The sequence below is a fragment of the Cucurbita maxima genome, unplaced genomic scaffold (genome assembly GCF_002738345.1).
Source record: "Cucurbita maxima cultivar Rimu unplaced genomic scaffold, Cmax_1.0 Cma_Scf00006, whole genome shotgun sequence".
Classification (NCBI taxonomy): domain Eukaryota; kingdom Viridiplantae; phylum Streptophyta; class Magnoliopsida; order Cucurbitales; family Cucurbitaceae; genus Cucurbita; species Cucurbita maxima.
In genome coordinates, this window is record NW_019272022.1 from 1329952 (window position 1) to 1343260 (window position 13309).

The 13309-nt window shown below is 34.0% G+C and overlaps 1 protein-coding gene across 1 annotated transcript; it reads right to left on the minus strand.

Moving 5' to 3' along the window:
• Positions 1–248: 248 nt before the first annotated feature.
• Positions 249–10689, minus strand: LOC111480571 (TOM1-like protein 4). Its single transcript, XM_023125690.1, has 11 exons — positions 10557–10689; positions 10389–10463; positions 9649–9800; positions 8001–8079; positions 6541–6639; positions 6273–6386; positions 2820–2968; positions 2058–2139; positions 1615–1700; positions 1269–1460; positions 249–1043 (listed from the first exon to the last, which is right to left on the minus strand). Exons 3-11 carry the CDS (start codon positions 9756–9758, stop codon positions 479–481), a joined length of 1476 nt encoding a protein of 491 aa, XP_022981458.1. The 5' UTR covers positions 9759–9800; positions 10389–10463; positions 10557–10689; the 3' UTR covers positions 249–478.
• Between the last annotated feature and the right edge of the window lie 2620 nt (positions 10690–13309).

Sequence of the window (13309 nt, forward strand, 5' to 3'; positions counted from 1 at the left end):
TTTTTTTTTTTTTTTTTTTTGATATATATATATATATGTCATCATTACTTTGTTAAGTGAATTTGACCATTCAATAAAGTTTTTTTTATTAGACAAATTATGTACATAAAATGATTTTTTTTTAAAAAATGGAGATGTTACCCAAGCATGCCTGAAGTTATTCAGGAGTCAGAAGATCAAGTAATTTAAGCAAGATCCACCTCGGACTCGACTAATTTACAACAATGATGTAATCATGTAAGTACATATGGTATAAATTATATATAAATAGATAGATAAAAGCCAAATATATGCAACAAAGTGCTCGATCCATTCACAACCCAGAAAAACCATACATACACAATCAAAAACCAGGCTTCCTATTCCAAAATATAATTTGGTAATTGATAAATCTCTAATTTGGTGCAAGACCTGATGGGCTAAACGCAACTTTATAATCTGTACCAACACCAATTAATTTCATCTTTATATAAAATGTTCACAAAGATCGGTTTGGCTTTGACGAAGAAGACGACCTAGCTTTGGCATAATCAACCAGATCTTTAAATAGTACATCCTCTTGCTTTTCCTGCTTAGTTGGGGTTGGTGAATTGAGAGAGAGGCTCTGTGCATGTCCGACTAAACTATCATACGAACCTGACCCATGAGTTTCTTGTTGGTCGAAAAACTGTTGTCTCTGATCATATTTTGATGGTGGTGGTGGAAGAAAGGAGCTTTGGGACTGTGAACCCCATTGTGCTGGAGGCAGCGGATTAGCAGACCTGCTCGTGGGAGCTGGTTCATCATACACAGGTTGTCCAGTGGGAAGTGGCTGTGTTGGGATAGAGCGTTCAACATGGGGAAGGGGAGAAGAAGACGGCGGGGTTGAAGTTGGAATTGTGAACGGACGAGAGGTTTCTGATGTTTCTTCTGATTTGAAAGCATCACCACTGAGGTAATCAACCACGCCGCTGCCTCCTGTAACAACAGGCCTCTTTGATGATGGTGGAGGAGGTAGAAGAGGGCCAACACGAGTTCCTTCTGTATTACTGCTGGCTGGTTTTCTGCAACGAATTACAATGCATACATTGAACTTCCATGAAAATATGAAATGGGAAGAATGTTGGGCGTTTAGAAACTCAAATGTTTTGATCTAACAATTCTATACACATGTCCCAACTCCTAACAAGAATGAACATTCAAGCCCAGTCTCAAACTATCAGAAACACTGTAATCACTCAGCAAAGATTTTAATGGAGATCATTTCGTAGAGAGAATTTTATAAATACCTTCGAGCTAACTGTGAAAAATCATCTTCTGATTCGTCATCGTCATGACTGACATTTATAATCGGAAGAGATGATGATTCAGCTCCTGTTGCGTTCCTAGTAGTAGTTCCATTCGCAATATTATCATGTTGTTCAAGTACTCGCTGCAGACTATCATTCAAAGCCAATCCCTGACATAAAAGTTCTTCATCTCTGGTGAAGTGAAAACAATAATCAGCATACAGAGTATGGATAAGGTAAACAAAGCATCATTTTTTTTAATTATACCTCTCTTCTGAATATGCATCCCTTGTTTCTTATAAAAAGAAAATTTTAAAAAAAAAGGGCTGGGAAAAAAAACTCTTACGCTGTACTATTTACAAGCAGCATGACACGCTTTTGATAAGACCGGCACTGATCAACCAGGTCAACAATCAGTTCTTGCTTCACGCCCTGTCATTGCGTTCAGTCATTAGAACCCAAAATGGAAAGGAAGATTTTGTTTTCTTCAGTTTTAATGAAGCACATACACATGAAAAAGTTTAATTGATATTAGGGACATATCGCCTACAGAAGTACTACCCTTGTTTTGTTTTTATTTGATTAACTTGGTAACTATTTGATCTTTTTTTCAGCTAGTTCTGTGCCTATTTTATTCAAGCAGTTAAACACAGCAAGAGTGAAGTAGATAAGTTTCTAATAGTACACAACTTCCTGCATCTTGAAAGGAAATGTGTACTAAATCGGCGCTTAATTTAAAGAAATTTTATACTACAAATTCAGCCTACAGAAAATGTACAGATAACCTACCTCTGGTTTTTTAGGGTCCAAAGCACCAAGCATCTCCAATAGCACATCTGAAAGCCCCTGTGCATTTCGAATCTCTGGCAAGCTGTTATAAATAAAATTATTATTTGGTAGTAATCCTTTGCTCATCAAATAGGAGTGAAAACTAGCTGTATATTAAGAACATATCTAACAACTAGAGAACCGGCCAAAATTATCCCCAAGGGTTCAAGTCAAAGCAAGCAATTTTTCCATGAACTATATCGTAGCATAGACCAAAAAAAAAAACATGAACCAATGCCGTTGCACATCATCAGCGGATTGACGTTATAAAACGTTAAAAGAACCACAGGGGCTGCAAAGGGTAACTATTACTGCATTTCTATGTGATGATATAAAACCAAGGGGCAACGCCACACCAATCAATGGGGAAACGAGGGTGGATTAATCATGTGGGTGGATGATGTACTAAAAGCTTGACGTCGTGTGGGTGATTTAGGTTTATCTGTCATTTATATGTTATTATACTCTAAATGGTTCAGTTATTTGATTTGTTAAACTTATTGAGTACGTTATAAACTCAGTTTGATAGACAGCAGTTAGAACAAAAACTTTCTGAGAGAAATGTACACAAGGCTATGGGAGGACACAAGTAGAATGAATAACATTTTTATACAAAATTCAAATAATGCAAGAGTGGGACAGAAACAGATATGCAGAGGATTTAGTGGTGGAATGGTAATTGAATGTCAGGAACAAACACAGGAGAAAATGAGCTCAAAGTACCTCAGGCCAGAAACATCAGAATCGAGAGAGGCATGAATTACGGCATCCTCATAACTTGCAGCAGGTTGATTAACAATGGGCTGGGTCTGAGGCGGAGTAAAAAATGGAACACTATTCTCTTCTCGTGGTGGAAAATCAACTCCAGCATTCTGTGAAAGGCCAGATTCTATTAAGAATGGAAGTAATGATCGGTACGTGGAAAAAAGGGAAAAAGAAATCAAATGAAGATTTCATCAATTCGCACACAAACAGGAAATAGATCAATTTTAGAAGTATGAGAAAAAATTGAAGTAACGTGAGGGGTAATTTTTCACCACTTAATTTTCACCACAGGAAGGAGTGGAGAACGGAATGATACAAATTCTTTCACAACCAGAACCAAAATAATCACAGAACCTCTTCCTAATTAGAAATTACTAAAGAGGTGGGATCATTACCCAAAACTACAAACAAATAAACAAATTCCTTCCCACCTAATAAAGAAGACTCATCTCAAATTCAAGACGCAGCAAAAAATCTCCAAAACTAACAGAGACCAGTTTCTTCTTATCATATTAAAATACACCTCCTGAAAATTCCGCTTTCGGCATAACAAAACACAAAATAACATTATTGTTTCTAACAAAGGTAAAGAAAAATCCATAAAATTTATTTTTCTTAGGATCTGTGGGTTAGGGTCTTTCAAAACCTAGTTCTATCAGATTCAAGTCCAAAAACCAAGCGGCAATTTTCTCTTTGAAAGGAAGGCATTCTATATCATTTACTATTCGACCAAGTAAATTGCTCCGCACTCGGCACTTCAACTTCATGTCCAATGTCTGAATCACTTTCTATTAATAATTAACTCCTACCACCAAAATTCAGACCAATAACACCATAATAAAAGAGCATCACACAATCGCATGATAAAAGCCAGATGGAAGAATTTCTAGATACCTAACCCATTTGATAATCATTCTTAACAGAACCCAGAAACCAAAAATTTTGCTTGCATTATTTGAAATGTGTCCTCTCCGATTTCCTCTCTGTCCGCCTCCCCCATTTTCCATGGTTTATTCTTCCTAACCTAAACCCCCTTCTGCCTCTCCCCAACCCCTACTCTAGTTTTCTTTTACTCTTCAATTGCCGTGAGCTGGAGCTGCAACCTAAACTCTGTGGTTGTGGTTGTGCAAAAGAAGACTCACTATTGAGATTAACAGTGCTTTTAGAGGTGGCAGAACCAAGCAAGAAACCTTCACTTACAATATGAAAGTTTTATTGTAACTATTTTTTCCTGATAAGAAATTTGAGAAATATTATAAGCACAAAAGGGAGACACAACATCGGGGCTAAGGGAAGAAAACCCCTAGCCAGAAAAAGCTACACGATCAAAGCCTTCCAATCATTAGTAATTATAGGGAGGTTATGAAAAAAAAAATCATATAGTTTAAACACCACCAAGATGTAGTATGTTGTATGATACTCCAAAAAGAATCCACTAATGTCACTCCATCCACAAAGATCCTCTGGTCTCCCTCCTTGCAAATGAGAGAAGGATTAGCCTTCACCGCATGCTTCCATAAAACTTTAGCTTTCCCGTTGAACTTCCCCCCAGACTCTCCAATAACCAAAGGTCCACTTTTCCAGGACCGCAAATAGCCATATTAAAATCTGCAACAGGGAGGACCTAGCCAACCGAGCAAAAGGGCGATTGAGATAGATGTGATCCCAAGGATTCAGCCTCTTTCAAACACAAACAGAAGAATGAGGGAGATAACAACCAACTCGGGAACTTCCTTTGCAGTTTATCGGCAGGTTTCAAGACTTCTATAAGGACTATATGAAAACTGACTTTCTTTGGACTTCACATTTCCAGATTTCATGCACCAGGGGAGTTTCCATCTTCGTTTTTGGCTTAGTAAGATGAACGCAGATTTTGCCATGATGGATCCTACAGAATCTATCTTCCACACAATCTATCTTGCCGAGTAGCTACTCAGACTGCATCTAGAATTTTCTAGAGCTCTGCCCATTTAGGAATCCCTCTGTTAATGAGTCTTCTGCTAATTCCAGAGTCCCAAGTCTGTGATACAGCCCTATAACAATCACAATAACCTCTCCTTCTTTCGTATATAAACCATATAAAGCTGGAACCTTCACATGGACAAGGGACCTCCAACGCCCAAGAGTCCTCCAAAACCAAATGTGGCTCCTATTGTCTGCTTTAAACCTCAAAAAGCCAATAATACTATCTCCTTTTTTTATCAATATCAACCTAAATGTTTGAAGGATGGAACCCTCTCAAAAATGGAACTTGAAATCCCTCATTTGGCATTAGCAATGCTTTGTGGTGGCTTTATTAGATATGCTCCTAAAACCCTGTCCTCTAGTAATTAGATCACATGGAAACCCACATCAAGGTTGAAAAGAACTTCACTAGCTTCATACCCTCGGAACAAAAGAAAACGAAAGGGAAAAAATAATAAAATAAAATAAAAAAACTAATCATTAGAGAGCTACTAAACCGTCACACTTCCCGTCAATCATGATAAGCCCCCATCTCCATTTCAATCAAATAGGAATCTTATGGTTCCTCATGAAAGAATTCTCAGCTTCAATGTCCGAGTTTTTTAAAGCAATGAAAGAAATAGCTACAGTCAAATCTTCCATTCTCAAAGCAAATCCCCCCTCGCTTTCTTCTAAGAACCAAATTCCCTCTTATTGATAGAAGGCTCTCCAAATCTACATTGTAGCTTAAAAGGAATAATTCAGGCTACCCTCTTTCGCCTCCTCAGGTGGTATACATATTCTTTTGAAGGGCTCTTTATTCTCTTTTCACAGTCTAGATGTTATTGAAGGTTTTTTCTCTTTGGTCTGTCTCCTTGCTGACGGCTACTTCTTCGGGTCTTTGGCATATATGCACATTCAAACTTCTTAGCACAACGACTTTGAGAATTTATGGAGAAAATTAGAGATAGAAGTAGCACCATAAAGAACAATTAATCAGGTTTGTGGGTGATGCATAAATAACTGCTTACTTATATCATGATATTATATCAAAATGAAGGAATGTCAATATAGAAGCCCTGTAGCAACATAAATCTTATACAAGCATCAAACAAAAATTTAATACCATCAGGAAGAACATGAAATTTAAGAGTTTCAATGCAGAGCTGGCATACAAACGAATGCATTGAAATAATTCAAAATAGAAACCAACGAAAATGATATTTATAATTTGATTCAGGCAATTGCTAAGTTAAACTTCTATTGGACAAGGGTTAAGAAGAAAAAACACATAAAATATCTTCTGTTTAAAGGAATGAGATCGCTAAAGAACTTTTATAAAGAAAGTGAAGGTCACTATACATAATTTCCGGCTGATCGCTATAAGAAGTTTTATAAAGCAAGTGAAGATCACTCTACAGAGTTTCAGGCTCGAGAAAGAATGAATAAAGAAAAAAAACTACCTACCTTTAATTCATTATAAGCAGCATAGCACTGGGGATACCTTCCCCTTGGTCCCCCAAATGCTTCTTGCCATGTATCTATTAGAACTAATATTTTCTCCTTCACATCCAAGCTCGGCTGCAAAATTGAAACATATTGAAAGAAAGCATTACTATGCTTGCCCGAATTTGCAAAGAAGAAAAAAGCAGCACAACCAATGAATAAACAAAATGGAACCACATAGACAAGTCCTTTTATTAGTCATATATCATAGGTCAATATAGAAAGTCACCTTCTTCTTCACTATTTTAACCATGTCATGCAGGATGTCACGCTCAATAATCTGCTGAAACACATTCTCACCACAATTTTTGCTAAGAGTCTCCAAGGCCTATATGATTAATATTTGAAAGAAGACATAGTGAGTTTTACATATTGGATATGGTAAAAAAGCCTCGAATCATTCACACAGGAACGAATTACACATGGGTGACCAAAACATAAAGGAGCAATCGAGAGAATACAGAAAAACCACAAATCTAAAAAGGAAAATTTGGATAAACTATAAAAAGATCCTTGAACTTCGCCCCTTGTTTTAAACTTTCCCTATTCTTTCTTTCTTTCTTTCTTTTCCCTTTTTGTAAAAGACAATTTCCTTGATGTTTGAGATTTACAAAAGGGATGTGTTATTTATGATGCTTACAAAAAACTTTTCCAATTAGCAATGAGGGAGGTATGACAATAGGAATCAAAAGTATTAGACAATTTTACACCAAAAAAAATAGCAGGGTAAACTACATTGTTGAAAGCCAAGAATGAGTTTGTATCTTTTCTATGAAAACTCTTTGATTTCACTCTCTCCAAAGAAAGCCATATTGAGGTTAGTCCATAACAGAGCTTGTGCATGTTTGAAGGGATAGTAAATTAAGACCATGTCCAATAAACTCTTGGCCTCCCTAGATGAAGAGAGGTTCATCCGAAGATATTTGAGAATATTTATCCAGAAGTTAAAAGTATAAGTACACTGCATAAATAAGGGGTTTTGTGATTCGTTGTCTCTCTTATATAAAGGGTACTAATTGGAAAATAGATTCAATTTTTTCGCACTTTTTTCTCTAAGGTTTTTCTTCCTTAACTGCCAATGATATGAGTTCAGCTTTCATGGGCTTCTTGTGTGTGTTGAACTAGTGTGATAGGACCAATTTCTCTGTTTGATCTTGAAAAAAACACTTCCACAAGGAGTTGGTTTCTTTTTGTGGAAATACAACCGAAGATCCAATATTCTTTCAAACATACAATGTTATCCTTGACCTTTCATAAATGTTTCAAAATTACCTTTGAAATAGAAAATCTGTTAGAATATTGGACAATAAGTTGATGTGATAGAACAATGTTCTTTCAAACTTAATGCAGTCAAGTGTCCTAATCACTATCATATTGTTCTAGGTTACCACTCTATACACTTTTTGTCCAACGTTCAACAAATTTCTACTCTAAGGATAATTTTGTAACTTTTATGAAAGGTCAACAGTAATATTGTAACTATTAAAACAACAGGAGTATTTTTAAAACCGAGAGCAAAGATCAGGGATATTTTGTAAATTTAGCCAAAATTTTATAGTAAATGCAAGTATCATACAGAATAGCTTCAGATTTAATGAATTAATCAGTGTCATGGTCTAGTTTAGTTAAAACATGCAAGTAAGTGACTCCTCGATAAAATTTGATTTGACAAGGGAAAGAGAAATTTACAAAAAGAGCCAAAATCTGAATCTTGGGGTTTTTGTTTGTAAGCCGCTTCTTGAGTATCTTCAAGGCCTCCTTTGCTTGCCTGACATCGCCAATTTGAAACAATGATCAAAGTTCAAAACCATCACAATAAATAGAATAAGCATGTTGATCGTAAAATGAAAATGATGTAGATGAAAAAAGTTGGGATATGAGATTCAAACCATCGACAATAAAACTTTTTAACAAAAGCAGTACAACTAAAACGGAAATAATCTATTGTGCAGACTCTAGTATTAAGCAAAGGAAACTCTAAGTCACAAATTTAAGCATAAAGCACTTTATGTTAGTCATTCATTCATTCAACAGATTTCTTTCTGCAAATAGATTAAAGAAATTTTCAAGTAACATGCTCTAATGAGGTTTATTTTATTTTATTTTATGAAGAAAACAACTTTTATTGAGATAAAATAGAAGAATACACTGGGGCAATATAAGCATTGGACAAATACAAAATAGAAGGAGCCAGAAAAGCAGAAAACTAACAAACTACATAATTAAGAAAGGACTCCAGTTCAAAAGAATGAGAAATCCTTGATTACAAAGATCCAAGAGGGGCATTGAACTAGCCAATGAGGTTAATTTTTGTTTTTTATATCTGTGAGTAGTTTGGTCAGCTTAAGTGCATGTTGACTATTTTCAATGACGACTATTTAACGCCACTACATGTGAGGTTATGATGAGAGGTTTAAAATATTAAAAGAAAAAAAGAATTATTATGACGAAAACACAAAAGATTCTCATGCAATGTAGACTGTTGCATTGAGAAAGGGAAACTTTTAGTCACAAGTTTAATCATAACTTATAAGTCATTGCATGTAAGTCATTCACCAAAATTTGTCTTTCAGCAAATGGATTAAGAGATTATCATGCGAAGTGTTGCAATTCAAACAAGATTGAAGTCTTTTGATTAATGAGCATTTAAGCTAATTCAAGCACTTCTTTTGATGAAATGGAATTTTCTCTCTTTCACCATGTTTCTAAATCAGAGGACTTCATTACAGATATCTGATAAAATTACATCCAAAACTACGAATACAATTTTTGTTTCCAATTAGAAAAAGTATGTAACAATCATCAGAGAATGTCCTTGAAAATGCAAGCACAAACCAAGAAGTTTACCTCATTAAACAATTAGTAAAAAAATTGGATTAATAAAAGTACTCTCCTATCTGTCTCCAATAACAAAACCAAATAAACAACGGAAACATTACAACTTCAAAAAGGCAGTTCTTCCTCTCTAAAGCCTAACCACCAAAGAAATCACAAGAAATTTAGTACATTAATGCTTAAAGCATCATTTAGTTTAAGATAAGTTTGTAGCTTTTTTTGTGACTAAATAGCAAAAAACTTTTTTAGCCTCATTTTATTTTTCATCTTTTCAGTTTAAATAGTTCTTATGATTTTCACTTGGTTCCTGAACTGTGGTGGACCCATTGGTTCTGATTTCATATATCCTACTTTCTTCGATGAAATTTAACAATTCCCGTCTGAAACGATAGAAGTGTCTCTTAAAATTTGTAAGATACATTAGGAGAAACAAAGTTGCACTTCCTCAATCTAAATATAGTACGATTAACCTGAAAAAGGAAAAATAATAAAAATTTATTACCCAGGTTCCATGTTAATAATATCACATAGCTCAATGTTTATGGCCCAGTCTGGACCAATCAGCATATCACTGGTTGCCCTCTCTGCACAGGCTGCTGCAGTATTCGCCATTCTTCTAATCCCTCAGCGAAGTCTTTTTCTCACGTCAACTTCCTGAAGATACAAACAACTCATCATAATCTCGCTCCTTTAATTAATTTAACATAAATAGAACAAAGTCAAACGTGGATTGGAAGATTAACCAATGAATTTCAGATTTCAATTGTTGTTTGCTTAATTGATACGTCAATCCTCGACACAGTTGACCTCCTAATATACAAACTAGAAGAAATTTGACATTCGAAAAATAACACTGGAATAAACAAAAAAACTATTTTCTCTAAAGGAGACATTCTAAATAAGCCCTAATGAAATCCAGAAAATATCAGAACCAGCCAATCCTCTTTCAAATCCAACGACATAAGAAATTGGCGACAAGATTGACAAGAACAAATCGGATCATCAACAAAGCACTTTGGCAACAGCCGATTCAATAATCAGCTAAAAGAATCCAGCAAATATTAGAACGAGCCAATCCTCTTTCAATCCCAACGACATAAGAAATTGGCAACCAAATTGACAAGAACCAATTGGATCATCAACAAAGCACTCATGGCAACATAGACTTCAATAATCAGCTCAAATTTAGAAAATGAAAATAGAATTTAACCCCGGGTCTCCAAATTAGAGCAGAAAAATCACCTCTTCGCTAAACCAACAGGAGATTTCGAATCTTTCTTGCGCCACAATTCGAATCCACTCATACAAATCCGCAACCTAAAACCGGGGTAACATAATGATTTGAGGAAAGGGTATGATAGAAATTTAAAAACTGAAAAGAGAAGCGTGGAGATTGAAGAGAAAGGTTACCGGTCAAACTCGGAGAACAAATTGAAACCAACAAAATGGATAGCGATGGGTTTGTTTATGGGAAGAAGAATCGAAGCAAAGAGGTTGAACTCGGGGCGGTGTGAATGAATTTTTTTGGTGTCCTTTACTTTTCTACTTCCAATTATCTTTTCTATATGGAACTATTGTTTTTCCGTTTAAAATTTGTTATATTTTTTCTTAATTATTAAAAAAACACTAAAATTCTTATTTAAAAAAAAAAAAAAAAAAAACAATCTTTCCATACCATGACGGTGACTTACAATATATTCGTGATTGTAATATGTGTTTGAATTCAATTAAAAAAAAAAAAAACGCCGACTTTTCATTTATTATTTTAATATATTTTAATTAGTTTTGAAATATTTATAAAAAATTAAGAGTATTATTGTAATTTTGGATAATTTTGAAATATTTACTAAGGTCAAACATATTATTGTAATTTTTGAAAAAGTACCGACCAATCTTAAATAAATTACTAAATTTAGAGTTTTTTATTTTTAATATAATTTAAATAAAAAAAAAAGGAATAAATGTGCTTTGAAGTTTTCAAAATAATAATAATAATAATAATAAATAAGTATTATTAATGAATTTTTTAAAAATTTAAATGTATTTAAACAAATTTTTACACCTTATGGGTATTTTTTTTTTTAATTTTAAGGTATTATTGAAAATTTTTAAAGTTTGGATTTTTATTAATTTAATATTTTTAAATTAGATTATAATGATCTTAAAATTTAAGAATTATTTGGAAGTAATTAGAGTTTTCAACGTCTTAGTTCATAATCATTTAGATTTTTATTTTTAATATTAAACTTTTGTATAATATTTATAATTTCGAACTCTTTCTCTCTTTTGTTATTAAAACTTTTACTTAATTTTTATTTTTAATATTAAAATTTTGTATAATATTTATAATATTTCTAACTCTCTTTTGCTACTAAAACTTTTACTAATGTTTTTATAAATTAAGTTTTCAAACTAAAAAATAGTTTTTAACAATTTGATTTTGTTTTTTTTAATACAACTAAAATTTTAAATATTTATTTAAGAAAATGAAAATCATTCGAGACAAATCATTAAAACAAATTATTTAAAATAAACAAATGATTATCCAACACTATGATGGCAAAACTCGGTTAGGAATCACGATTCTACACAATGATATGATATTGTTCACCATAAGCTCTCATGGCTTTGTTTTGGGCTTCCCCAAAAGGCCTCAAACCATTGGAGATGTATTCATTTACTTATAAACCTATGATCATTCCCTAGATTAGCCAATGTTGGACTTACTCCCAACAATTCTCAATAATTTTCCCCTCGAACAAAGTACAAAGCCTCCCTTGAGACTTATGGAGCTCTTGAATAGCCTCCTCTTGATCGAGGCTCAACTCCTTTCTCTAGTGGAACTCTCGAACAGCCTCCCCTTGATCGAGGCTTGACTCCTTTCTTTGGAGCCCTTGAACAAAGTACACCCTTTGTTCGACACTTTAGTCACTTTTTTACTACACCTTCGAGTCTCACAATATTTGTTCGATATTTGAGGATTTTATTGTCATGGCTAAGTTTAGGGCATGGCTCTGATACCGTGTTAGAAATCACTACTCTTCACAATAATATGATATTGTCCACTTTGTGCATAAGCTTGCCTCTATAGATAACGGTCGTTAGGAGTTTATATTGATGATTTCAAACATTTGCTAAAATTTAATCCACAAGTAAACATCAGGTTCCACAACTTGATAATTCCTTCTCGTTGAATACACTACGCACATTCGTCAACTCGTTCTTTCTTTCTTATACAATATTTTACTTTAATTTTTAATCGAATCAAATAATTCTAATGCGTAAGAATAAATAGTTTAAATGGTTAATATTAACAAACTAAAATTGATATAGACTCATTAGAGGAAGCTTTATAGCCTTCCTGAAGAATGTGTGAACCAATAGGGACTATAGAAGAAGATTGAGCTTGGAAATGTAAGGTACAATTTTAGAGTTTTCAGGAACTTTAGTTGTAACCGTCCAAGCCCACCGCTAGTAAATATTGTTCTTTTTGAGTTTTCCTTTTGGATTTCTCTTCAAGGTTTTTAAAACGTGTCTTCTACGGAGAGATTTCCACACCCTTATAAAAAAATGTTTCGTTCTCCTCCCCAATCGATGTGGGATCTCGCATTAGTAGACAATATCTCCCTCGATTCTTAACCAAACTCGATGATTTGTGGCTCATTACAATTGAATTGAAAAATACTATAGGTTTGATGAAGAAACCAAAATCAACAAAAGTCTAAAATGTGAGAACCGATTATGGGAAAAGACACATCCACATGAAGGTATACAAAGATGATCAAGTGTTTGTCAACTAACTCCTCGTCGTGAAATTGACTCGATTGGCGAGGGTCTAGACAATATTATAGAGTTAGTTATGATTTGCTTGTACTATATCATAATACTAAGGTTTTTCCGGTCAATTTCCTATTAGTCAACTTGACCCAATTGGTAGGGAACAACAATAATGCTCTTATGAGTTTCTAGAACTAGGGTTGAGCCCTAAAAATTGCATGAAGCCTATGAGAATTTTATGAGCACCTTGCTAGTGTTGGTACGTGGGGTTTCCATGTTGGGATATATGTCATCGTAATTAATTATTCAATTTTTAATAATAATTTTGATTATTTTATTTACAATTTAAAATTATCGATGGTATGAAAAATCTAAGGTTATTAGTA